At 40.1% G+C, this 25935-nt stretch overlaps 1 protein-coding gene across 1 annotated transcript; it reads left to right on the top strand.

The window, feature by feature from the left end:
* Positions 1-25935, top strand: cnot11 (CCR4-NOT transcription complex, subunit 11). Its single transcript, XM_060826637.1, has 7 exons — positions 1-619; positions 11613-11777; positions 15445-15597; positions 17584-17786; positions 21966-22168; positions 22858-22954; positions 25248-25935. Exons 1-7 carry the CDS (start codon positions 301-303, stop codon positions 25443-25445), a joined length of 1338 nt encoding a protein of 445 aa, XP_060682620.1. The 5' UTR covers positions 1-300; the 3' UTR covers positions 25446-25935.

Raw genomic sequence — 25935 nt, forward strand, 5'->3', positions numbered from 1 at the left:
CTGAATACTGTGTCTCTCCATGCTGTTCCTGAAGGATAGCCCTCACCCTGAGGACAGATTTTGCGACACTGCTGTGAAACGGCGGCGCCAAACTGTTGGCTTTGCGGTAGTTGTTAGCGGCCTGCGGCTTGGTCCAACGCGGTGCTGCCGCGTTAAAATCTTGAGGTTTTTTTTTAAAAAAGAAAAGAGCGAAGTATTATATGTTTGTTTGTTTTTCCCCACCCCAAGGGGACGCTTGTTGTAGTTGTTGTGGTGGAGTCGGCGGCGGCGTTCGGCCTCCCGGGCCCGGGGCCGGGCACCATGACTCTGGCTCCGAAGGAGCTGAGCAGCCTGATCGGCATCATCTGTGAGGAAGCGACCAGTAACACCTTCGAGGGCCTCTCCACCGCCTTCCATCACTACTTCGCCAAGCATGACCATTTCCGAGTCGGCTCCACGCTCGTCATGTTGTTACAACAAGCCGACCTGCTGCCCAGCCCCCAGCAGCGGCTCACCGCCCTCTACCTGCTCTGGGAGATGTACCGCACCGAGCCGCTCGCCGCCAACCCCTTCGCCGCTGTCTTCGCCCATCTCCTTAACGCCGCGCCGGTGGCCGAGGAGCAGGAGAAACAGCTGCTGGGTAAGCCCGTGGACGGTGCTCGGAGACACACCGTCCCCTTCCCCAGCGGGGATGGGATCTGTGCCTCACGGTGACCGAAAGCATGCGTGGCCGAGGTTTACCAGCTTTTACCTTTTTTTAAAAATAATTTTCTCATTTCGCACGGAAAATTCATTCAGAGCTTGCACTATCGGCGGCGCTGCTCCCCATCGACGTAAAATCTTCCAGGCATTTAGTGTGAAACATCTCATACTTACACAGGGAACTCTGTCAGATTTCCTGTCTCCCCACCAGAATAGTCAGTGTACTTTCAGAGGGGAGTTAAAAATCACACAACACCAGGTTATAGTCCAACAGGTTTAATTGGAAGTACACTAGCTTTCGGGACTATAACCTGCTGTTGTGTGATTTTTAACTTTGTACACCCAAGTCCAACACCGGCACCTCCAAATCATGACTTTCAGAGGGGATTTCTGAATGTGCAACATCTCAAAAGGCTTTGCGAGATTGAATGAGGTGTCCAACAAACGCATGTGGCCTTTAGTGTAATTTCTGCTGTGGAGCAGATAGCTTCATCTGTAACATGAGACGAAAACGTCCACCCGGGAACTTAGAGGCATGTTAGAACCTTTGTTCTTTCGAAGTCAGTTCAAATTCCGCTTCACCTGTTTCAGAGCTCAGTTTCGGGAGTTCACATTTCATGTGAATTATTTTGTTTTAACGTCCTCAAAAATATCCATTGTGGTGGAACCAAATGATTGTTCTAATTCACACAGGCCTGCTGACTGTTTCCATTTAAATTCTGTTACTTGTAAATTAAGTTTGAATAATTGATTATTGGAAATAATTTCAGTATTGATTTTTCTTTTGCCAGCGTAGAAATTGTAGAAAGCAGGTGAGCTTTAAAAATGCTGTGTAAGATTTGTATGAAAATATATACCTTTATACACACCCTGAATTTAACTCTAACCTTAAGATAGAAGTTAATTGATCAACTTTGTGCATTTTTTAGAGCTGCTAATTCATTGTGTGCTGGAATGTAGATAGAGTCATAGAGATGTACAGCATGGAAACAGACCCTTCGGTCCAACCTGTCCATGCCGACCAGATATCCCAACCCAATCTAGTCTCACCTGCCAGCACCTGGCCCATATCCCTCCAAACCCTTCCTATTCATATACCCATCCAAATGTCTCTTAAATGTTGCAATTGTACCAGCCTCCACCACATCCTCTGGCAGCTCATTCCATACACGTACTACCCTCTGCGTGAAAAAGTTGCCCCTTGGATCTCTCTTATATCTTTCCCCACTCACCCTAAACCTATGCCCTCTAGTTCTGGATTCCCAGATCCCACAGAAAAGACTTTGACTATTTAGCCTATCCATGTCCCTCATAATTTTGTAAACTTCTATAAGGTCACCCCTCAGCTTCCGACGCTCCAGGGAAAACAACCCCAGCCTGTTCAGCCTCTTGCTATGTCTCAAATCTTCCAACCCTGGTAACATCCTTGTAAATCTTTTCTGAACCCTTTCAAGTTTCACAACATCTTTCTGATAGGAAGGAGACCAGAATTGCACGCAATATTCCAACAGTGGCCTAACCAATGTCCTGTACAACCGCAACATGATTTCCCAACTCCTGTACTCAATACTCTGACCAATGAAGGAAAGCATACCAAGCGCCTCCTTCACTATCCTATCTACCTGTGACTCCACTTTCAAGGAGCTATGAACCTGCACTCCAAGGTCTCTTTGTTCAGCAACACTCCCGAGAAACTTACCATTAAGTGTACAAGTCCTGCTAAGATTTGCTTTCCCAAATGCAGCACCTCGGATTTATCTGAATTAAACTCCATCTGCCACTTCTCAGCCCATTGGCCTATCTGGTCAATATCCTGTTGTAATCTGAGGTAACCCTCTTCGTTGTCCACTGCACCTCCAATTTTGGTGTCAGCTGCAAACTTACTAACAATGCCTCTTATGCTCGCATCCAAATCATTTATGTAAACGACAAAAAGTAGAGGGCCCAGCACCGATCCTTGTGGCACTCCACTGGTCACAGGCCTCCAGTCTGAAAAACAACCCTCCACCACCACCCTCTGTCTTCTACCTTTGAGCTAGTTCTGTATCCAAATGGCTAGTTCTCCCTGTGTTCCATGAAATCTAACCTTGCTAATCAGTCTCCCATGGGGAACCTTGTCAAACGCCTTACTGAAGTCCATAAAGATCACATCTATTGCTCTGTCCACACCAATCTTCTTTACTACTTCTTCAAAAAACTCACTCAAGTTTGTGAGACATGATTTCCCACGCACAAAACCATGTTGACTATCCCGAATCAGTCATTGCCTTTCCAAATACATGTACATCCTGTCCCTCAGGATTCCCTCCAACAACTTGCCCACCACCGAGGTCAGGCTCACCGGTCTATAGTTCCCTGGCTTGTCTTTACCGCCCTTCTTAAACAGTGGCACCACGTTTGCCAACCTCCTGTCTTCCGGCACCTCACCTGTGACTATCGATGATACAAATATCTCAGCAAGAGGCCCAGAAATCACTTCTCTAGCTTCCCACAGAGTTCTAGGGTACGCCTGATCAGGTCCTGCGGATTTATCCACCTTTAACCGTTTCAAGACATCCAGCACTTCGCTTTCACCCTGACAGGAATATACTTTCTCTGGATTCTTGTTATCTCATTTCTGAAGGCTTCCCATTTTCCAGTCGTCCCTTTACCTGCAAACGCTGCCTTCAATCAGCTTTTGAAAGTTCTTGCCTAATACCATCAAAATTGGTCTTTCTCCAATTTAGAACTTTAACTTTTAGATCTGGTCTATCCTTTTCCATCACTATTTTAAAACGAATAGAATTATGGTCGCTGGCCCCACAGTGCTCCCCCACTGACAACTCAGTCACCTGCCCTGCCTTATTGACATAGCTGTCAAAGATAATGTGCTAACGTTTTTTTTAGCCCTCTTACTCATGTTGCTTGTAAGTCTAGCAACAAACCATATAATCAGGCCAAATGTATTAAGTTGACACTTGCATTTTTTTTGGAAAAACCAGGATGGCTTTCGAAAAGTCTGGTGAGACTGTATAAAGTGAAATGGGTCTTATTATTAAGTGAACCTGCTTCACTCACCTGGCAACTTGTTTAAAAATAACAATATCTGAGGAGCAAGCTGCTTGACTAATATCCATTAGCTTTGTGTATACCAAGAAGGCAGATGCTATGCTGACGAGAGTGACATAGGAGAAAATTCTTTCACTAGAAAGTTCAAAAATTCAAAAGAAGTGTGAAATAGATAGTTGGTACTTATGACCAGATGAGTTGTATCTAAGGATATTGAAAGAGATGAGAGTGATAATTGCAGGGTCAATGGTCATCATCTTTCAGTCTTCCTTAGAGTTGGGAGAGGTGCTGGAGGACTGAAGAATTACAAATGTCATGTCTGTGTTCAGTAAAAGCCTAACATTTACAGACCAATTGTACTTCATTGGAGAAGTTTCTAGAAATAGTTATTCAGGATAGAATTAGTTGTCACATGGTAAAAAGTGGCTTGATTGTGAAAATTCTGAGTGAATTCTTAAAGAGGAAACTTTTTAACTAACTTGCTGCAAGTCTCTTTTTTTTGAAGGATTCATTGGAAGGGTCAATGCAGATAGTGTTTTGATGTGGGATACATGGTTTTTCAAAAGGCATTAAATAAAGTGCCACACAAACTTGTGCGAAAGGATGTAGCTTATGGAATAAAAGGGACAATAGCAAAATGGATGCAAAATTGGCTGAGTGATAGGTTACAGGGAATGGTCAATGAATATCTTTTAGACTGGAGAAACATTTGCAATGCAGTTCTCCAGGAATTGGGATGAAGACTCTTTGTTTTCTTGATAGTTGCAGCGGTCTACAGATTAGAATTCTACCCTATGGAGTCGGCACCAGTCAAAAATAACCACGTAACAATTCTAATATTGTTTTCCAGCACTTGCCCCATGGCCTAGTATGCCTTAGCATTACCAGTGTACATTTAAATACTGCTCAAAAATAGAGTGTTTCTGCTTCGACCACTGTTAGAGGCAATGAGTTCCAGATTTCTGCCGCTCTTCAGCAAAGAAAAAATTCATTTTGAGTGCTCTCTTGGTCATTGATCCTCTCCACGAAGGGGGAATGTTCCTTCTGCCTATCCCTCACATAATTAATGCATGTCAGTCATATCATAGAGTTATAGAGATGTACAGCATGGAAACAGACCCTTCAGACCAACTTGTCCATGCCGACCAGGTATCCCAACCCAATTTAGTCCACCTGCTCCATAACCCTCCAAACCCTTCCTATTCATGTACCCATCCAGATGCCTTTTAAATGTTGCAATTGTACTAACCACTTCCTCTAGCAGCTCATTCCATACAAGGCGGCATGGTGGCTCAGTGGTTAGCACTGCTGCCTCATAGCACCAGAGTCCCAGGTTCGATTCCGGCATGGGCGACTGTCTGTGTGGAGTTTTGCACATTCTCCCAGTGTCTGTGTGGGTTTCCTCCGGGTGCTCCTGATTCCTCCCACAGCCCAAAGATGTGCAGGTCAGGTGAATAGGCCGTGCTAAATTACCCATAGTGTTCGGTGCATTCAGAGAGAAATGAGTCTGGGTGGGTTACTCTTCAGAGGATCGGTGTGGACTTGTTGGGCTGAAGGGCCTGTTTCCACACTGTAGGGAATCTAATCTAATCAAAACATCTACCACCCTCAGTGTGGAAAAAGTTGCCCCTTAGGTCTCTTTTATATCTTTCCGCTCTCACCCTAAACCTATGCCCTCTAATTCTGGACTACCCCACTCCAAGGTAAAGACTTTGTCAATTTATCCCATCCATGCCCCTCATGATTTTATAAACCTGTATAAGGTTCCCCCCGCAGCTTCCGATGCTCCAGGGAAAACAGCCCCAGCCTGTTCAACCTCTCCCTCTAGCTCAAATCCTCCAACCCTGGCAACATCCTTGTAAATCTTTTCTGAATCCTTCCAGATTTCACAGTATCTTTCCAATTGGAAGGAGACCAGGATTGCATGCAATATTCTAACTGCGTCCTAACCAATGTCCTTTACAGCCGCAACATGACCGCCCAATCCTGTAGTCAGTGCTCTGATCAATAAAGGAAAGCATACCAAATGCCGCCTTCACTATTCTATCTACCTGTGACTCCACTTTCAATGAGCTATGAACCTGCACTCCAAGATCTCTTTGTTCATCAACACTCCCCAGGACATTACCATTAAGTGTATAAGTCCTGCTAAGATTTGCTTTCCCAAAATGCAGCACCTCGCATTTATCTGATATAAATCCCATCTGCCACTTCTCAGCCCATTGGCCCATCTGATCAAGATACCTTGTAATCTGAGGTAATCTTCTTCGCTGTCCACTACACCTCCAATTTTAGTGTCATCTGCAAACTTAATAACTGTACCTCTTATGCTCGCATCCAAATCATTTATGTAAATGATGAAAAGTAGTGGACCCAGCACCGATCCTTGTGGCACTCCACTGGTCACAGGCCTCTAGTCTGAAAGCAACCCTCCACCACCACCCTCTGTCTTCTACCTTTGAGCCAGTTCTGTATCCACATGGCTAGTTCTCATTGTATTCCATGAGATCTAACCTTGCTGATCAGTCTCCCATGGGGAACCTTGTCGAACGCCTTACTGAAGTCCATATAGATCACATCTACCTCTCTGCCCTCATCAATCCTCTTTGTTACTTCTTCAAAAAAACTCAATCAAGTTTGTGAGGCATGATGTCCCACGCACAAAGCCATGTTGACTATCCCTAATCAGCCCTTGCCTTTCCAAATACATGTACATTCTTTCCCTCAAGATTCCTACCACCGATGTCAGGCTCAATGATCTATAGTTCCCTGGCTCGTCCTTACCACCCTTCTTAAATAGTCACCTGGAATCTACTCAGCTCCAAGGGAAACAGTCTATTAATCTCTCTTCGTAACTAAGACTCTTTAGTCCAAGCGATGTCCTGATAAATCACCTCTGCAATCTCCAGTGTTATCACATACCTCCTAGCATGTGAATTTCAGAACTCTAGCTGTGGCCAAACCATTTTTTTGTAAAGTTCCAGCATAACTTTGCTCCTCCTAAATTCTGTGCTTTGTTAATTAAGGCAAATGTGCCATCTTCCTGGCCTGCTACCTTGAGGGACCAGTGCATATTCCTCTATTCCTTTGTGCTACTGTTTATTGCATTTTCCCTTCCCTTGTTTGTCCTGCCTAAGTACGTCATCTCGTGCCTTTCAGGATATGTAATAATGATCTCTTTTGGTATGCAGTTGACATTTTCAAAGTTTGCAGATGATGTGAAACTTAGAATCAGTGTAACTGTGAGGAGGACACTGAACAATTTCAAAAGTTTTGGTGATTGGCAGATGGATAGCAGTGGATGTTCCTTGCAAAAAGTATGATGTCATACATTTTGATAGAACATTGTCAAACAAATAAAATAAGGGAATAAATTCTAAAGGGGGTGCAGGAGTCAAGGCACTTGTGCATAGAGCATTGAAGGTAAGACAACCGTAGAGAGTAGTTAATGAAGTATTGTCTCCTAGGCTTTATTGAGAGTGACATAAAGAACAAGAGCAAGATGATTATGCTGAAATTGTACAAGACAGTTCAGAGAATCCTAGAATCACAGCTTGGAAGTAGGCTAGACAAGAAGGACGGACTGCACCTAAATTGGAAGGGGATTAATATACTGACAGGGAGATTTGCTAGAGCTGCTCGGGAGGATTTAAACTAAGAAGGTGGGGATTGGGACCCAGGGAGATAGTGAAGAAATATTTCAATCTTGAGATTGGTACAGTTGAGAACAAAGGTGAAGCAAATAGTCATGGCAGGCAGGGACAAAGCAGAGAACAAGATAGGACTGATAAATTAAACTGTATTTTTTTTCAATGTAAGAGGCCTAACAGGGAAGGCAGATGAACTCAGGTCATGGTTAGGAACATATATGACTGGGATATCATAGCAGTGACAGAAACATGGCTCAGGGATGGACAGGACTGGCAGCTTAATGTTCCAGGATACAAATGCTACCGGAAGGACAGAAAGGGAAGCAAGAGAGTTGGGGAAGTGGCATTTTTGATAAGGGATAGCATTACAGCTGTACTGAGGGAGGATATTCCCGGAAATACATCCAGGAAAATTATTTGGGTGGAATTGAGAAATAAGAACGGGCTAATCACCTTATTGGGATTGTATTATACACCCCCTAATAGTCAGAGGGAAATTGAGAAACAAATTTGTAAGGAGATCTCAGCTATCTGTAAGAATAATAGGGTGGTTAAGGTAGGGGAGTTTAACTTTCCAAGCATAGACTGGGACTGCCACAGTGTTAAGTGTTTAGATGAAGAGGAATTTAAGTGTGTACAAGAAAATTTTCTGATTCAATATGTGGATGTACCTACTGGAGAAGGTGTAAAACTTGACCTACTCTTGGGAAATGAGGCAGGGTAGGTGACTGAGGTGTCAGTGGGGGAGCACTTTCAAGCCAGCGACCATAATTCTATTAGTTTTAAAGTAGTGATGGAAAAGAATAGATCAGATCTAAAAGTTGAAGTTCTAAATTGGAGGAAGGCCAACTTTGACGACATTAGGCAAGAACTTTCAAAAGCTGATCGGGCACAGATATTTGCAGGTAAGGGGACGGCTGGAAAATGGGAAGCCTTCAGAAATGAGATAATGAGAGTCCAGAGAAAGTATATTCCTGTTAGGGTGAAAGGAAAGGCTGATAGCCGTAGGGAATGCTGGATGACTAAAGAAATTGAGAAGTTGAGAAAAAGAAGGAAGCATTTGTCAGGTATAGACAGGACAGATCGAGTGAATCCTTAGAAGAGTATAAATGCAGTGGGAGTATATGTATGAGGGAAATCAGGAGGGCAAAAAGGGGACATGAGATAGCTTTGGCAAAAAGTTAAGGAGAATCCAAAGGGTTCATTAAGGACAAAAGGGTAACTAGGGAGAGATTAGGTCCCCTCAAACATCAGCAAGGCAGCCTTTGTGTGGAACTGCAGGAGATGGGGCTGATACTAAACAAGTATTTTGCATCATAAAAGGAAATTACTGCAGATGCTGGAATCTGAAACCAAAAGGGAAAATGCTGGAAAATCTGAGCAGGTCTGGCAGCATCTGTAAGGAGAGCAAAGAGCTAATGTTTCGAGTCTAACTGACCCTGCATCAGGGGTATTTACTGTGGAAAAGGACATGAAAGATATAGAATGGAGCGAAATAGATGGCGACATCTTGAAAAATGTCTATATTACAGAGGAGGAAGTGCTGGATGTCTTGAAACATATAGAAGTTGATAAATCCCTAGGAACTCACCAGGTACACCCTAGAACTCTGTGGGAAGCTAGCAAAGTGATTGATGGACCCTTTGTTGAGGTAATTGTATCATTGATAGTCACAAGAGAGGTGCCGGAAGACTTGACGTTTGCTAACTTGGTGCCACTATTTAAGAAAGTGGTAAGGACAAGCCAGGGAACTATAGACCAGTGAGCCTAACGTTGGTAGTGAGCAAGTTGTTGATGGGAATTCTGAGGGACAGGATGTACATGTATTTGGAAAGGCAAGGACTAATTAGGGATAGTCAACATGGCTTTATGCGTGGGAAATTAGATCTCACAAACTTGACTGAGTTTTTTGAAGAAGTAACGATGAGGGCAAAGCAGTAAACGTTATCTATATGGACTTCAGTAAGGCATTCGATGAAGTTCCCCATGGGAGATGGTTAGCAAGGTTAGATCTCATGGAATACAGGAAGAACTAGCCATTTGGATACAGAACTGGCTCAAAGGTAGAAGACAGAGGGTGATGGTGGAGGGTTTTTCAGACTGGAGGCCTGTGACCAGTGGAGTGCCACAAGGATCGGTGCTGGGTCCACCACTTTTTGTCATTTATGTAAATGATTTGGATGTGAGCATAAGAGATATAGATAGTAAATTTGGAGATGACACCAAAATTGGAGGTGTAATGGACAGCGAAGAGGGTTACCTCAGATTACAACAGGATCTGGACCAGATGGGCCAATGGGCTGAGAAGTGGCAGATGGAGTTTAATTTTGGGAAAACAAATCTTAACAGGACTTATACACTTAATGGTAAGGTCCTAGGGCATGTTGCTGAACAAAGAGACCTTGGAGTGCAGGTTCATAGCTCCCTGAAAGTGGAGTCAAAGGTAGATAGGATAGTGAAGAAGGCATTTAGAATGCTTTCCTTTATTGGTCAGAGTATTGAGTACAGGAGTTGGGAAGGCATGTTGCAGCTGTACAGGACATTGGTTAGGCCAGTGTTGGTATATTGTGTGCAGTTCTTGTCTCCTTCCTGTCGGAAGGATGTTGTGAACTTGAAAGGGTTCCGAAAAGATTTACAAGGATGTTGCCAGGGTTGGAAGATTTCAGCTATAGGGATTCCCTGGAGCATCGGAGGCTGAGGGGTGACCTAATAGAGGTTTATAAAATCATGAGGACAGGATAAATAGACAAAGTCTTTTCTCTGGGGTGGGCGAGTCCAGAATTAGAAGGCATAGATTTAGGATGAGAGGGAAAAGATATAAAAGAGACCTAAGGGGCAACTTTTTCACCTCAGAGGGTGGTACGTGTAAGGAATGAGCTGCCAGAGGAAATGGTGGAGGCTAGTACGATTGCAGCATTTAAAAGGCATCTGGATTGGTATATGAAAAGGAAGGGTTTGGAGGGATATGGGCTGGGTGCTGGCAGGTGGGGCTAGATTGGGTTAGGATATCTGGTCGGCATGGACAAGTTGGATCAAAGGGTCTGTTTCCATGCTGTACATCTCTGACGCTCTGACTCTAGTTGGCCCATTGAGTCCTCACTGACCCTCTGAAGAGCATCCCACACAGACCCACCTCTCACCTGTCCCTGTAACTCTGCAACTCCCGTAGCGAATCCATCAATCCTGCATGTTCCTGGATACTATGGGCAATTTAGCATGGCTGATCCATGTAACCTGCACGTCTTTGGACTATGGGAGAAAACTGAAGCACCTAGAGGAAACCCACGCAGACACGGGGAGAATGTTAAGATTGCACATAGACAGTCACCCAGGGGTGGAATCAAACCTGCATCCCTGGTGCTGTGAGGCAATAGTGCTCGCCACTGAGCTGTGCTGCCTCTGTGCTGTTAGATCTCAGAATATTGAGTACAGTTCAGGATGCCAAACTGGAGGAAGGATGTGAACAAATTTGAAGTGAGTGCAGAGTAGATTTACAAGAATGATTCCAGGGATGAGAAACTTCAGTTTTGAGGATAAATTGGTGTCGTGTGGAGTTTTCTTTTCTTTTTGGAAGGGAATGATGGGAGGAAAGAAAGCTAGAGCAGATCTGGGATTTTTACGATTTTGAAAGGTCTGGATAGAATATTTAGAGCGACAGTGTTCACATTCATTATAGGATCAAAAACAAGAGGACAAAAATTTACAAAAGAAGAAAATGTGATATGGGGGCAAAAAAACTTTCACCAAGGTCTGGAATGCATTACTTGGATGTGTGTGGATACAGTTACTTGAGGCATTAAATGTTTTAGATAGAAACAATGTGCAAGGTAGGAGGAAATGCAAGAGAATAGCATTAAGCCATGATACTCATTAGGAAAGCTAATGCATGCATAATGGGCTGGATGGCCCCCTTCGATGTTGTAACAATTCTATGACTTTGTGATGTAATGGTGGAGAATTGCACACAACTCTTTTAAAATCATTGTTAAATTGCGATATTTACTTTTTGGCATGTTTTGTTCTGAGAAAAGTTCATAGGAAATTAGATCCCATACAAATATAGGAAAATTATATTTCACAAATATATTTCTCAACACATAAACAATTTTCAAAGTTTTTTAATGTACTGGTAAGACTTTTCATGTTTTGTAGCTGATGTTTCTTTTTATTTATTGTAATTAAAAATTATTTAAACTCCATACTGAACTTTTGTGGTTTTTTTCTATTTAACAGGATTCTTGCCACCAATTACTCCACCTGAGAAATTTTTTCTTTCTCAGTTGATGTTGGCTCCTCCAAGAGAGCTGTTTAAGAAAACTCCTCGTCAGATTGCGTGTATGGATGTGGGTAACATGCCTCAGTCTGTAGATATTAGTGGCCTGCAGTTGGCCTTGGCTGGTGAGTAATGTTGTTGTACACTCTTCAAAAAAAAGTTAGATAAGTTCAGCTAAGTATCCCGTAAAACTAAATTTGTCAAATTGTAATTTAGCCTCAAGCTCATGCGCACTTTCTACTATTGGCAAAATGCAGAATTCAGTTAGATGGTGTAATTATTGCAGCAAAATAGCTATTCTGTTTTAACACACTATTTGTGTTTGATTACAGTTTGGAATGTAACAAAATTTTATGCAACAAACCACTATACCTCAAACTGGGTTTTATATACAAAGGCCTTGCAAATGGTCAGCTTTTAGAAAGATCTGGCAGGTTGAGGCTGAAAAACAGAATAGAATATTCTTGATCTTATATTTAAATGTTAAGGACAATGGTAGAAAAAATTTCAACTATGAAGAAACTGGGAAATTTTTAATAAGTTTCAGGGTTTAGTGAAGAGACTCCTAGTATACGATGAAGAATAAATGAAATGTACAAAGGTTGACAAACAGGCATCAGAATTTGTTTTTTCCAGAAGGCCTTTTGTGAGGTATTCTTTAAGCTTACGTTTTGATTAGTATTCAATCTTTTTGGGGTTTTCTTTTCTTTCAACAGAAGAAACAAATGAAAGGCAAAAGTAGAGATTGGGCTGCTCCAAATTGATGCAGGAAGGCTAGTGATGGGAGATAAGGAAATAGCTGAAGAACTTAATAAATACTTTGTCAGTCTTCACAGTGGAAGACATGAGTAATATCCCAACAATTAAGGAGCGTCAAGGTGTAGAGTTGAATATGGTGGCCATTACAAAGGAGCAAGTACTTGATAAGCTAAAAGGGCTAAAAACTGACAAAATTTCCTGGCCTGGATGGGCTACATCCTATAGTTTGGAGGGAATTGGCTAAAGAAATAGAGAAGGCATTGGTTGTAATCTTTCAAAAATCACTGGAATCAGGGAAAGTCCCAGATGATTGGAAAATTACTGTTGTAACCCCCTTGTTCAAGAAAGGGTCAAGACAAAAATGGAAAATTGTAGGCCAATTAGCCTAACCTCAGTTATAGGCAAAAATTGTAGAATCCATTGTTAAGGATGAGATTTCTGAATTCTTGGAAGTGCAGGGTTGAATTAGAACAAGTCAACATGGATTTAGTCAGGGGAGGTCATGCCTGACAAACCTGTTAGAATTCTTTTGAAGAGGTAACAAGTAGGTTAGACCAGGGAGATCCAGTGGATGTTATCTACCTAGACTTCCAAAAGGTCTTTGATAAGGTGCCTCATGGGAGGCTGCTGAGAAAGATGAGGGCCATGGTGTTCGAAGTGAACTCCTGGCATGGATCGAGGATTGACTGTCTGACAGAAGGCAGAGAGTTCAGATAAAAGGTTCTTTTTTGGAATGGCAGCTGGTGACAAATGGTGTCCCGCAGGGTTCAGTGTTGGGGCCCCAGCTGTTCACTTTATATATAAATGACCTGGATGAAGAGACTTGGGGGCATTCTGGCGAAGTTTACTGATGGTACGAAGTTAGGTGGATAGGCAGGTGGTTCTGAGGTGGTGGGGAGGCTACAGAAAGATTTAGTTCGTTTAGGGAATGGTCCAAGAAATGGCTGATGAAATTCAATGTGAGCAAATGTGACATCTTACACTTTGGTAAAAAGAACACAGGCAAGGACTAGTCTATTAACGGTGATCTGAGAATGCTAGTACAGGATTCTCTGAAGGTTGACTTGCAGGTTGAGTCTGTGGTTAAGAAAGCAAATGTAATGTCACTTATTTCAAGAAGGTTGAAATGTAAAAGCAGTGAGGTGATACTAAAACTTTATAAAGCTATGGTTAGGCCCCATTTAGAATATTGTGTCCGGCTTTGGGCTCCACACCTCAGGAAGGACATAATGTCACTGCAGCGTATTCAGTGGAGATTCACACGGATGATCCCTGGAATGGTAGATCAAACATACAATGAACGGCTCAGGATCCTGGGATTGTATTCGTTAGAGTTCAGAAGGTTGAGAGGAGATCTAATAGCAACTTACAAGATAATGCATGGCTTAGAAAGGGTGGATGCTGGGAAATTGTTTCCGTAGGTGGGAATACTAGGACTTGTGGGCACATCCTTAAAATTAGAGGGGGTCAATTTAGAATGGAAATGAGGAGACATTTCTTCAGCAAGAGAATGGTGGGCCTGTGGAATTCATTGCCACAGAGCGCAGAGGAGGCTGGGACGTTAAATGTCTTCAAGGCAGAGATTGATAATTTCTTGCAAGATTAAGAATTTAAGGGATATGGGAGAGTGCGGATAAGTGGCGTTGAAATGCCCATCAGCCATTATTGAATGGCGGACTGTACTCGATGGGCTGAATGGCCTTACTTCCACTTCTATTTCTTATGGTCTTATGGCACACGTACCAAGGATTATATACATATATTTAAACTTTTAATTAGAAATCAGTAAGTAACATGTTCTTGTTAATTTATGATAAATATCCAATATTTTGTTTCCAAAATAGGATCATGTACATATTGCAATTAGCCCCTCTTGCCCTACTATGCAGAATATTTACTCATTGTTCCAGGATAGTCAGCTGATCTTTTGTAGAAACCATAATCAGAAGGACCCTTGATTGGGGTCAGCAATATTTTTTTGTTAAGGAGCCTCTTGAAGGATAAGTTGTTAAGCGAGGTGGGCAAGCTTACAGAGGGGATTTATGAGCTAAGCTAAAGGCATGTTTACAACATTGGAGCAAGAAAAATCAAGATGTATAACAAGCTAAAATTGGAGAAATGCAGAGAATTGAAGAACAGCAGTTGATTGCAGAGATTAGGCAAAATGAATTTGAAAACAAGATTTAGAACTTTATCTCCTTGTCTAGCAGTGCCACAAATTTAATGTAAAACATGAGCACAGAGATGAACAGGGTGGTGTAAGTAGTTTAGGATGTGCTCAGAGTTCACCCTGAATCATTTACATCTAGTTCTGCCTGTTGCACTCTCTCTGTCTGCTGGAGGAAATCAGCTGAATTGATGCGACTGTGCAAATCAGGATGAAAAGTTCATCTGCTGAAGGATTCAATTGGATGTGATACGTCACATCTAGTCTTTTTCTTTACTGATGCTAACTGACCCCCTGTGAGTATCCAGTATTATAGATGTATTGTCAATAGTGCAAGAAATCCATTACTTTTGGGAAAGACTTCTTTTTTCAGAAGTTAATGCACAAGTTTGTAAATAGTTCCCTTGAGCCCTCAAGTTTACCCTAAGACAGTTGTGAACTTTGTAGGATGTATCATTTCAGTATTCCCCTTCAAATTGCTTGGCATAGCATAGGAGTTTGTGAATGAGAGTTTAGTTTTAGGCAACATGTAATGTCATTTCTCAGTGATCTCCTCCACAAATTAGGTAAATCTTATATATATTACAAAGAGATTTTTTTAAAAAATTTGCCTTGTGTACTAGTGAGATGAACAATAGTAAGGATTCTGCAAAAGAAAATTAGTAATTTTTTTCCTTTTTGCCCTTTGCTATCTGGATTTATACGCAAGTGAACACCTTCAAGGTAGTCAGCAAAATTGCCTCTATGATAGGAAGTCATGTAGCATGAAGGGAGTCAGTCTTTAGTTGATCTGCAATTGTCCTTTATATATGAATTGTTTATATATGTTTGTACATTTTATGCATAATCTTTTATTTATTCTGCAGAGCGCCAGTCTGAATTACCAACTCAAAGCAAAGCCAGTTTTCCAAGCATACTCCCTGATCCTGATCCTGACTCTTCCAACTCTGGATTTGACAGTTCTGTCGCTACTCAGATTATAGAAGCTTTAGTGAGTGGACCAAGGCCACCAATAGAAAGTAAGCAGTTTTAAATTGATGTTGATGATATTAGAAAAAGGGATGCTAATTTAGAATGTTCTCAGTCCAAGAACCCAGATTCAAGTTAGCTAATTTCTTCCAATTAATTTTGCATTTTGCCATCTTTTGATATAATTGATAAATTATTAAATGTCAGACTAACAAGCAGTGCTGTAAGGCTTAATTGTCATAGCGTTAGTCTCAGAAATTGATAACTTTTAATATTAGTCAAGAATGTCCACACTTTCTTGCTGATAAAAGATGTGTAGTAATAGATAGGTAGGGTAGGCTGGCTATATTCCCCTCTTAATGGCCACTTTCCCATGCAGTACATCTAAAATAGATGCAAAACACCATCATCCTGCATTTTAAACTTGATTGTATAGATTTCCTAGCTCATTTAAGTACTTGATGAGAATTTGGACTCCATTACTTTGAGCCAAGGATGAAAGGGATGGTGCAGGGAGAAGAATTGAACCATCCATATGCTTAACCCAACTGGCCTTCCTGCACACTCTGCCATGTTTTAAGTTGTACCATGTTTAAAGATGTAGCATGTTAAGCTTCCATGTTGTGGTCCATTATGTCATCTCAGTTACTGCTCTAATCATAAACTTGTTGAGTTGGTATGTGTTTGTTGATGCACTTAATCCATAAAGCTAAATAAAGGGATTGATGTTTCTAAAAATAAATTCAAAAATATATTGTTTTAAAGCGAAGTAAGAAGGGAGCACATGAAATGTGGGAGCCCTGGTGTAATTGTGATATAGTATCTTGTGTTCAAAAGGAATGAAGAATAAAAATAGGGAAGTCTTGCTAAACTAATTCAAGGCATTAGTCAGACCACACACAGAATATTGTGAATAGTTTTGGTCCCCGTATGTGAGGAAAGATATACTGGCTTTAGAGCAGTCCAGAGAAGATTCATGAATGTAATCCAGGGTATGGGGAAGGGAGGTTGAGTATTATGGATTAGCTGCAACAAAAATATACCAACTCAGCAGGTTAGCACTGCCTCACAGCGCTGGAGACCCAGGTTCAATTCCCGCCTCAAGCAACTGTCTGTGTGGAGTTTGCACATTCTCCCCATGTCTGCGTGGGTTTTCTCCGGGTGCTCCGGTTTCCTCCCACAATCCAAAAATGTGCAGGTTAGGTGAAGCAATAAATGTAGGGGAATGGGTCTGGGTGGGTTGCTCTTCGGTGGGTCGGTGTGGACCTGTTGGGCCGAAGGGCCTGTTTCCACACTGTAAGTAATCTAATCTAAACTAATCAGGTTTATTGTTATTCAGTTGTAACTGAGATGACATAATAGATAATGGGTCTGTACTCATTGGAGTTTAGAAGAATGAACAATGACCCTTTTGAAGCATACAAGATTCTCAGAGGACTGGACAGGGGAAATGTGGAGAGGTTATTTCTTTGAGTGGGAGAGACCAGAGAACATAAACTGATGTTGTTACCAAGCTGGTATGGTGATGTCCTTTTAAGACAAATTTGGGGAGGAATTTCTTATGTGGTATTGAATGTATAATTATTCTTTTACAGCAAAAAGTTGTAGGAGTTGTTTGATTAAGTATATCCAAGGCCGTGACAAATTTTTAGTAAGGCAAATCATTATTATGGGGAAAAGGCAGGAAAGTGAAGTTAAGGGTTATCAGATGAGTCACAATTTCATTGAATGATGGAACAGACTTGATGGATTAAATTATCTGCTTCTGCTCTTACGTTTTATGGTTGTCTTTGAGGTTTGTAGAAATGTTCATACATTTTGGTGCTCAGTTGCTGGGAATTTCTTCATCTCCTTAAAACATGGGTCATTTTTTTTACCTTGACCAAGGATACAAAAACATATCCATCCATATGCATTCTTCTACAACACCCTGAGCATCATGAAGGCAAAGCAATTATTTGACATCCAATATATTTTTCCTGTCCATTCTTTCTAGAAAGCTGATTGGTCGATAATTTTCTTTTTATCCCATTAAGGTCACTTTCGGCCAGAGTTCATTCGGCCTGCTCCTCCACTTCATGTGTGTGAGGATGAACTAGCTTGGCTGAACCCAACGGAACCTGATCATACAATCCAGTGGGATAAAACCATGTGTGTTAAAAACAGTACAGGGGTGGAAATCAAACGTATCATGGCAAAGGCTTTCAAGAGTCCATTATCTGCACAGCAGCAAACACAGGTAATTGCCAATAAGATTCATTTGGCATATAACTGAGTTGCATTACTAACGTTTAATATTATGGAAATGCACCTATCCTGTTTATTTTGAAATTTAAAGAAAATGCTGTGCTTGATGATAAATAAATCTGATAATAAATGAGAGACAGGCAGAGTGATTGAAATAGAAGATTTTAATTTTCACGTAAATTGAAAAAGAAAACTGACTGAAAGGTAATAAATGTTCAGTATAGTTTGAGTAACGATATAACCTAAAGCCAATCGGGGTAGGTCATACATGAGCAAAATCTGCAGATCTCAATTTCTGAAATAAAATTATAGAGAAACCCAGCAGGTCTTGACAGTGTGTGGGGAGAGCGAGAGAGAGAGAGAGACACACACAGACACACACACAGGTAATGTTTTCATTCTGACATGATTTCTTCAGAGGGCAAGTTATATTGAAATTTGTAATAAGATAGATTTACTTAACAGCATAACTGTGAGAGAAAAACAAACTGTATGTAGTTATAATATAATTATGGTGAACATTCTTTATCGTTTTATAATCAACCTGTTCAGATGTTTTATGACACTTGCAGTGTAGGTGAGGATTGAACCCGGGCCTCCTGGTTCAGAGGTAGCAGCACTACCACTGTGCCACAAGGACTATAAGGTTAACATTCTAGTATTTTCTAATCAATCTGTGACACACCTCTGGAGCAGACTTGAACCTGGACCACTTGGTTCAGAGGAAGGGGCATTGCCTCAAGAGCTCTCAAGGTTAACATTATCTTGTTAGAGCCTTATTAGAAGCAATTTGGACCCTTTGAAAACTGATAATTGTGATAGTGATAAAATAGGGAAATGGCACATGTTGAATAAATACCTTGTTCCAATATATGGGGGTAGAAGAGGAGAATAAAATGCAGACATCCCAAGGAAATTTGATGTTAAATCCGGTTTGGGAACCTAGCAAAATTAAAGTAAGTAAAATAGAGAGAGTATCATTATTTCCTCACTAATGAGGGACAGACCACATGGATCAGTGTTTGCAAGGAAATAGCAAAGAACATTGCACATGTCCTGACTATGATCTTAGAAAGTTCTTCCAATTCAGGAACCATTCCAGTTAGATTAGAAAATTGCATCCTACTCTATAAGAAAGGTAAGTGAGAGAAAATAAAAATCTTGAATAAATGACTAGCTTAATGGCCAGTAATTGTTGTAAAAACCCAACTAGTTCTCTAATTTCCTGTGGGGAAAGAAATCTACCATCCTTCACTGGCCTGGTCTGGGTGTGATTCCATATCCTGTGAATAGATTAAAAAAAACCCATGGATTTATAGACCAGTTAGTTGAATATTGCTGTTGCGATCTGTTATTGACAGTTGACAGCCCTTTTTAGATTGACTAAATGGATTGAAATTTTTCAGCTGATCGGTGACAGTCAGCATGGATTTGACTGAATTGAATTTCTTTTTAAGAGGTGGCTAAACTATTGAACACATCAGTGTCTGTGGGCGTTATCAAATTAACTTCCAGGGGGCACTTGATAAAGTCCCTAGTAAATTTACATAAAATCAAAGTCCATAGAAGTAAAAGCAAATTAAGATTCTTAGCAGTACTTTAATTAATAGACTGTGACTAAGTGTATCCCATAGATAGGTATGTGTTGAGGTCTCAACGGTTCGCCATGAATGATTGGAGAGAACTGCCTATTCCTGTTTACTGATGATCCAAAGATAGAATTTCTTATTAGTATTGTAGATGAAAGCAAAATTGCCGAGAGATATTAATAGTTTAAGTTTTGAATTTCATTATAGTCAAACGTGCAGTCATCCACTTTGGACCTAAGACTGATAGAACAAGCCTCCTCTTTAATGGTGAAAAGCTGGAAGTAATGGATATCCAGAGAAACCTGGCTTGGGATCGATGTACATAGATTGTTAAAATGCTGTGATCAAATGCTGAAAATAATTTTAAATAATAGAATGCTGGTCTCTATCCAGCTGATAAAAGTGGGTAGACATTATGCTAGAGCTATACAAAGCCTGAATTTGACAATACCTGGTATACAGTTTTCAGTTCTGAACACACATCTTAAGATCTTGGAGGGAATACAGTATAAATTTACCCAATAGTACCTTCACTCATATGGTATTAAATTATAACAAGAGATTACAAAGAGTCATTTGAACTCAAAATGTTAACTTAGTTTCTTTCTCCACAGATGCTGCCATACTGACTGAGTTTCTCTTTGCTTTTATTTTACATCTCTAGCATCTGTAATACTTTGCTTTTATTATCCAAACTAAGATTGTATTCCTTGGCATTTAGAAGGTTAAGGGATGATTTGATCAAAATTTGAGTTAATAGGCAGATAGGTAAATAGAAATAACTTATACTGTTTTGGAAATCTGGGAATAGGTGACATAGCCTAAAGATTAGAGCCAAGTCTTTTAGACATGAATTTGGAACTGTCTTGCATGTTCTGTGCTAAGGAATCATGATCCAGTATAGAAATTAGACAGTAAATTTGTTTACTGAAAGTGAACATTTTAGTAAAGGAACAATAGGATCCTGATGTGAAGCTGACAGTAAAAGTAGAAAAGACCATAAAAGCCAATAGAATCCCTTGTTATTGAACCTAGAGTTATAGAATATAAAGAGCAAAGAGGCTACTTTAGAAATGGCATTGAGAGGTGGCTGATAATTATTCAAAGGTAAATGATAGATTGCAAAAGTATAACGAAAGACCATTTTTAAAATTGTATATAGTATGTTCTGTTATAATGCAATAGTTCTGTTCCTGTTCAATCCTGCATTCTAAGAAAATTGCGTAATAACTACACCATTTAAACCAATGGGACCAGAAACTCATTATTGCTAATACAGGTAAGGAAAGCTCATGGTCTCTAAATACTGGTCTAAATTTTTCAATTGCATTACAGCAGAACTGACTGTATTCTGTTTCAGCAGTTTAAAAGGGGATTATTTGATTTAAAAGGAGGAATATTAGAGAGATTGGAAAATGAGCAGAGATTGGACTGCAGCTTAAACACTAAGACTGTTACAATCTGGATAGACTGACTTGTGAAGTTCTGTGTTTACGTAATCACTGCTGAACTGTAGGATGAGGGATGAGTGAAAGTTGAGAAGAATACTATTTTTACTTGGCCTACACCAATTTGAGCAATTTCTGTACATTATTGCATTGATCTAAATAAAACAACTTGAATTTGTAAAGAGTTAAAAATCACAACACCAGATTATAGTCCAATAGGTTTATTTGGAAGCAGTAGCTTTTGGAGTGCTGCTCCTTCATCAGGTGGTTGTGGCTGATGAAGGAGCAGCGCTTCCAATTAAATCTGTTGAACTATAACCTGGTGTTGTGTGATTTTTAACATTGTCCACCCCAGTCCAACACCAGCACCTCCAAATCTTGAATTAGTAAAGCACATTTCATTATAGGAAATCATTCCAGTGTTTACAAGACTATTTTGATACAAAATCTGACATCAATCCACACAGAGCTAATTGGGTTTGGATGGATACCAAAGATAGGACTGATTCTCTCATTAGAAGAGCACAAGGATCTTGGAAGTTTGTAGGGCTAGAAAAAGCTCAGGTGATAGGTGGATAGTGATGGCAAAGCTATGGAGGAATTACAATTGTGAATTTACCATCAAGTTATTCACAAATATATACAATAAATGTGTAACATTTCGAATCTGCATACACTGTAAAGATTATGTAGTATGTGTTCTTTGATCTTTCTTTTAAGGCAATGGATTTTTTAACAGATACAGTCTCCCATTTTAAGATTATGCATAAACCTTTATAATGAGACTTAACTGCTTTCAGAGTTGCAGATTTTTTGAAAGATGATTCAAGGTTCACTTTGATGACAACATTATATGGGAAGAAATGAGGTGGTGGAGAGAAAATTAACATTTATTCAGATTCTTGAATGTTAGATTTATTTACAATATAGTGTTCCAATAGTAACAGTCATCTTCACAACATTTCTGTTTGCTTTTATGTTAATTCTTAAATACATGTGTAATGCTCAAAATAATAATTTAACCCTCCAGTAGTAATTACTGGGCAATCATCTGATGATGTGTCTGAAAATTGACACACATCTGTGTTGTACCTGAGTAACATTGAGTTTTTACTTTTATTTTCTTCATGGTAGCTCCTTGGTGAATTAGAAAAAGATCCAAAGCTAGTTTACCACATTGGTCTGACTCCTGTCAAGCTGCCTGATCTGGTAGAAAATAATCCTTTGGTTGCCATAGAGATGTTACTGAAGCTAATGCAGTCGAGCCAGATTACAGAATATTTTTCTGTACTTGTGAATATGGATATGTCCCTTCATTCTATGGAAGTTGTAAATAGGTGAGTTGTATGTTTTTTTTTCCCCCCACCCATTTATTTGATTTGTCATCTATATCCGCTGCTGTTCTGACTATATTCCATATAAATGGTAGTGGTGCAATTTCCCAGCCTTCCTGCTTCATGTGTGAACCTGGAAAGTGTCTTAACAGGTGCTGTTCTCCGCAATACTCTTCGTTGTCATCCAACTGGCTGAGCACAATTTTTTTGCCTTCAGTTGACAGCCACTGTAAGGAGTCACTCTACAGTTTACTTTGGTTGTATTAAAAGACAAGTGCATCAAACTGTAACCTTTTCTTCACATTTGACAATTCAACATGAATAGTATTGCAGTTCTGTGAAAGCTCATTTATTTTCATACTAGATGTTTTGTTCTCATGTCTTTTGAATATTTTGGATTTGTTTTCTCTGGTTCTCCGATACTGTAGAGTATAAATCCATGGATTCAAGACCTTCCTGTAGCTCATCAGAGTGATGGCTATTTCTGTGTGTGCCTTAGCAGTCTGTTCAGTTGCAGGAAACAAAATAGTTGAATAATATTCTTTCCTCATCCAAGAAGTAACTCTGCAAATTCATTTCCAGTAGGGGTCACTAGGCAGTGTTTTAGAAATGTTCTGTAAATTGGCCTAGTCTTTGTATAGTTCAAGCTTCTGGTTTTGTAATTCATTGTTCCTTTTGGTTTTTTTTCTCAGGTTAACCACTGCTGTTGATCTTCCTCCAGAATTTATTCACCTCTATATTTCAAATTGTATCTCCACTTGTGAGCAGATCAAAGATAAATACATGCAGGTAATTGTGTTGCTTGCGGATAGTTGAATTGATAAGCCTTTATTTGTACGAGCAATATTATAAGTGACCTTGCACATTATAACTATATTCTGGGCATAATTTGAAAATAGAAAGTTTTGCCATGTATGAACCACCCAAGTTTACAAATTTCCAAAAACATGTCAGGAGGGAAGAAGAACACCAGTGCAAATTATTTATCTCTCTTTTCCCCCCTTTTCAATTATTGTATCAGACAAGTAAGCTAGTGGTCAACTCTGCTAGCATTCTGTTAAATCATGAACTCTAGATTCTATGGAACATATTGGCAGGAGTCGAAATTGTATTTTTCTATCATAGTCTGGCCCTCAAAAAAATGTCCAATTTAAATTTTCATCTCATTTTGTATGTTTAATCTCTTATTTGATGGCCTTCACCTTGCTCAAAAGGAGAGACAATTTTTTTGAAATTATTTCTTGACACATTGTTTCTCTAACTATTAGGCGGTGTCTACTCTACACTTTGACATCCCAACTTTGTAATGGGATGAAAAGAAAAATACTTGGCTCCAAGAGTCATGTTTGACTTAGCAGCAGAACTAACTGTGTGCATGTCTTGCCCTGCAGTATTTATTGTATATAGTTGTATTCTGGAGGGAAGGATCATAGGTGTGGCAGAAGGTCTGAAATCCATACTAATGTGAGCTTTAAGACCATAAGACATAGAAGCAGAAGTAGGCCATTCAGTGAGATCATAGCTGATGTGATGATCCTCAATTCCACTTTCATGCCTTTTCCACATTACCCTTGATTCCCTGATATTAAAAATCTGTCCAGCGCAGTTTTAGCAACCAAATTTTATACACGTTGGACAGGGCATGACTTGTATCTGATTCTATATCCATTCCTAAAGGTGCCTTTCATTGTTCATGCTCTTCCAGATTATTAGTAGTTAGCTACAAATTAACCTTGTCTCTAGTTTTCGGAAGTCAAAGACTTTCTAGATGCTTCATCGCTGTTTCATCTATCTACCACTACTTTTAATAGGAAATGACCTTCCTCTTTTCTCCTATTAGCTGAGTCTAAAATTTTACTTTTCTTCAGCAGTCCCTCAGGATTGACTTCCTTCCGATCTGTTCAATGGGTTCTGAGATGAGTTCAGTGCACAATTGGGGCAGATGGTACTTGAAGGTTGCCTTGGGTTGATTGTTGCCTTCTTATCCAATGTCTTAATGATAAATTCTCTATTTTTGGTTGATTGCAAGCCAGAGACTTGAGAGTCAGTGATGTTTTTGCTTTTTTTGGGGATGCTTTGAGGAGAACACCAAAACATTTCCCCTGTTCTCTTGGGAATCATCCTGGAGAAGTTAAGCATCAAAGCACTAAGTTTGCTGTCAGTAACAATAACAACCTGTATTTCTGGATGGCATCGGTTATGAAGAAAAATATTCCAATAAGCCTGCAATATTGATGCTCCAGCTCCTTAAATGCTGCCTGACTTGCTGCGTTTTTCCAGTGCATCACTTTTCGACTCCGATACCATTGAGGGGGTTGATAATGGGGATCAGGAATTTAAAAAGAGGATTTTCCAAACCAGGACCTATTGCTAGTAGGCCAGCGTATAAAGGGCTGATGGCTGAATGGAATTTGGTAGGAGTTCGGGGATGACAAACAGAATGTTGGATGAGCTCAAGTTTATGGAAGATGCAAGTGGGAGTCTGGTCAGGGTGGCATTTGTATAGTCAAAATGGGACTGACTTATGAAGAATGATTGATTAGAACTGCTGATGTTGAGGAATTTAAAGTACCTAGGCACTGCTGTCTCACAGCACCAGGGATCTAGATTTGATTCGATTGGGTGACCGTCTATGTGGAACTAGTACGTTGTCCTGTTTCCACGTGGGTTTCCTCCCACAGTGCAAAGACGTGCAAGTTAGATGGATTGGCCATAAAATTGTCTGTCGTGTCCAGGGATGTGTAGGCTATATGGATTGGCATGGTAAACATGGGGTTATGAAGATAGGGTAGGGGTATAGGATGCTGTTCGGAGGATCAGTGCAGATTGTTTGTTTGGTTCAAATGGCCTCTTTCTGCACTGTAGGGATTCTGATTCTAGGAGTCACTGCAATTTAGAGAGGTGATAAAAATGGTAGGAGAAAGCGAATTCCAATCATTTGAGTTATTTCCAATTAAACAATTACATTTGTGACATTGTATTGCTCAGAAGATATGGCAAGTAAGCTACATGATAAACCTGTTACTTGTGATACTAGAGAGTGATAGTGTACAGTAAACTAACATTGTCTATTATCTTCCAGAACCGTTTGGTACGTCTTGTTTGTGTCTTCCTCCAGTCTTTAATCAGAAACAAGATAATCAATGTCCAGGACTTGTTCATCGAAGTGCAGGCCTTCTGCATTGAGTTCAGCCGAATACGAGAAGCGGCTGGCCTATTCCGATTACTGAAAACACTGGATACTGGAGAAAATCCTTCAGAAGCAAAATCATCAAAATAATATAAGGCAGAATTCAAAATTTCAAAAGACTGGAAAGGCCTTTGTCGTGTGTTGGAATCATTTCTGTGATTTCAATGCATAATTGAAAGATATTTAGTTTTGTTCAAAAACAGTAAGCCTTTCTTAGCCACGCAGTTTGCCCAAATGGGACCGGACTTACTTATTTTCTTGTTATACAAGTGTGCAAGCCAATTCTGATGAGCATCTTGGTCACTTTTCAAGGTAGTGTTGTTGCACAGCAATGCACCATCACTTTAGTGACTCCTATTTAATTTGTGTTAAGGTATGCTTTCTATAAGAGAAAACTATGTTAACCAGTTTATTTCTGTTCTTTATCCTATGTATTATACATACTTCATATTATTAAATACATCAGCAGACAGCATTAGGTAAAATACAAAGGTAACTGAATTTGTGCACCATGTTTGGATTGAAGTTCATGAATGTTAATTATGAAGTCTTTGTTTTAATTAAAATGCTGAAAAATGAA

Source organism: Hemiscyllium ocellatum, chromosome 6 (genome assembly GCF_020745735.1).
Source record: "Hemiscyllium ocellatum isolate sHemOce1 chromosome 6, sHemOce1.pat.X.cur, whole genome shotgun sequence".
NCBI lineage: Eukaryota > Metazoa > Chordata > Chondrichthyes > Orectolobiformes > Hemiscylliidae > Hemiscyllium > Hemiscyllium ocellatum.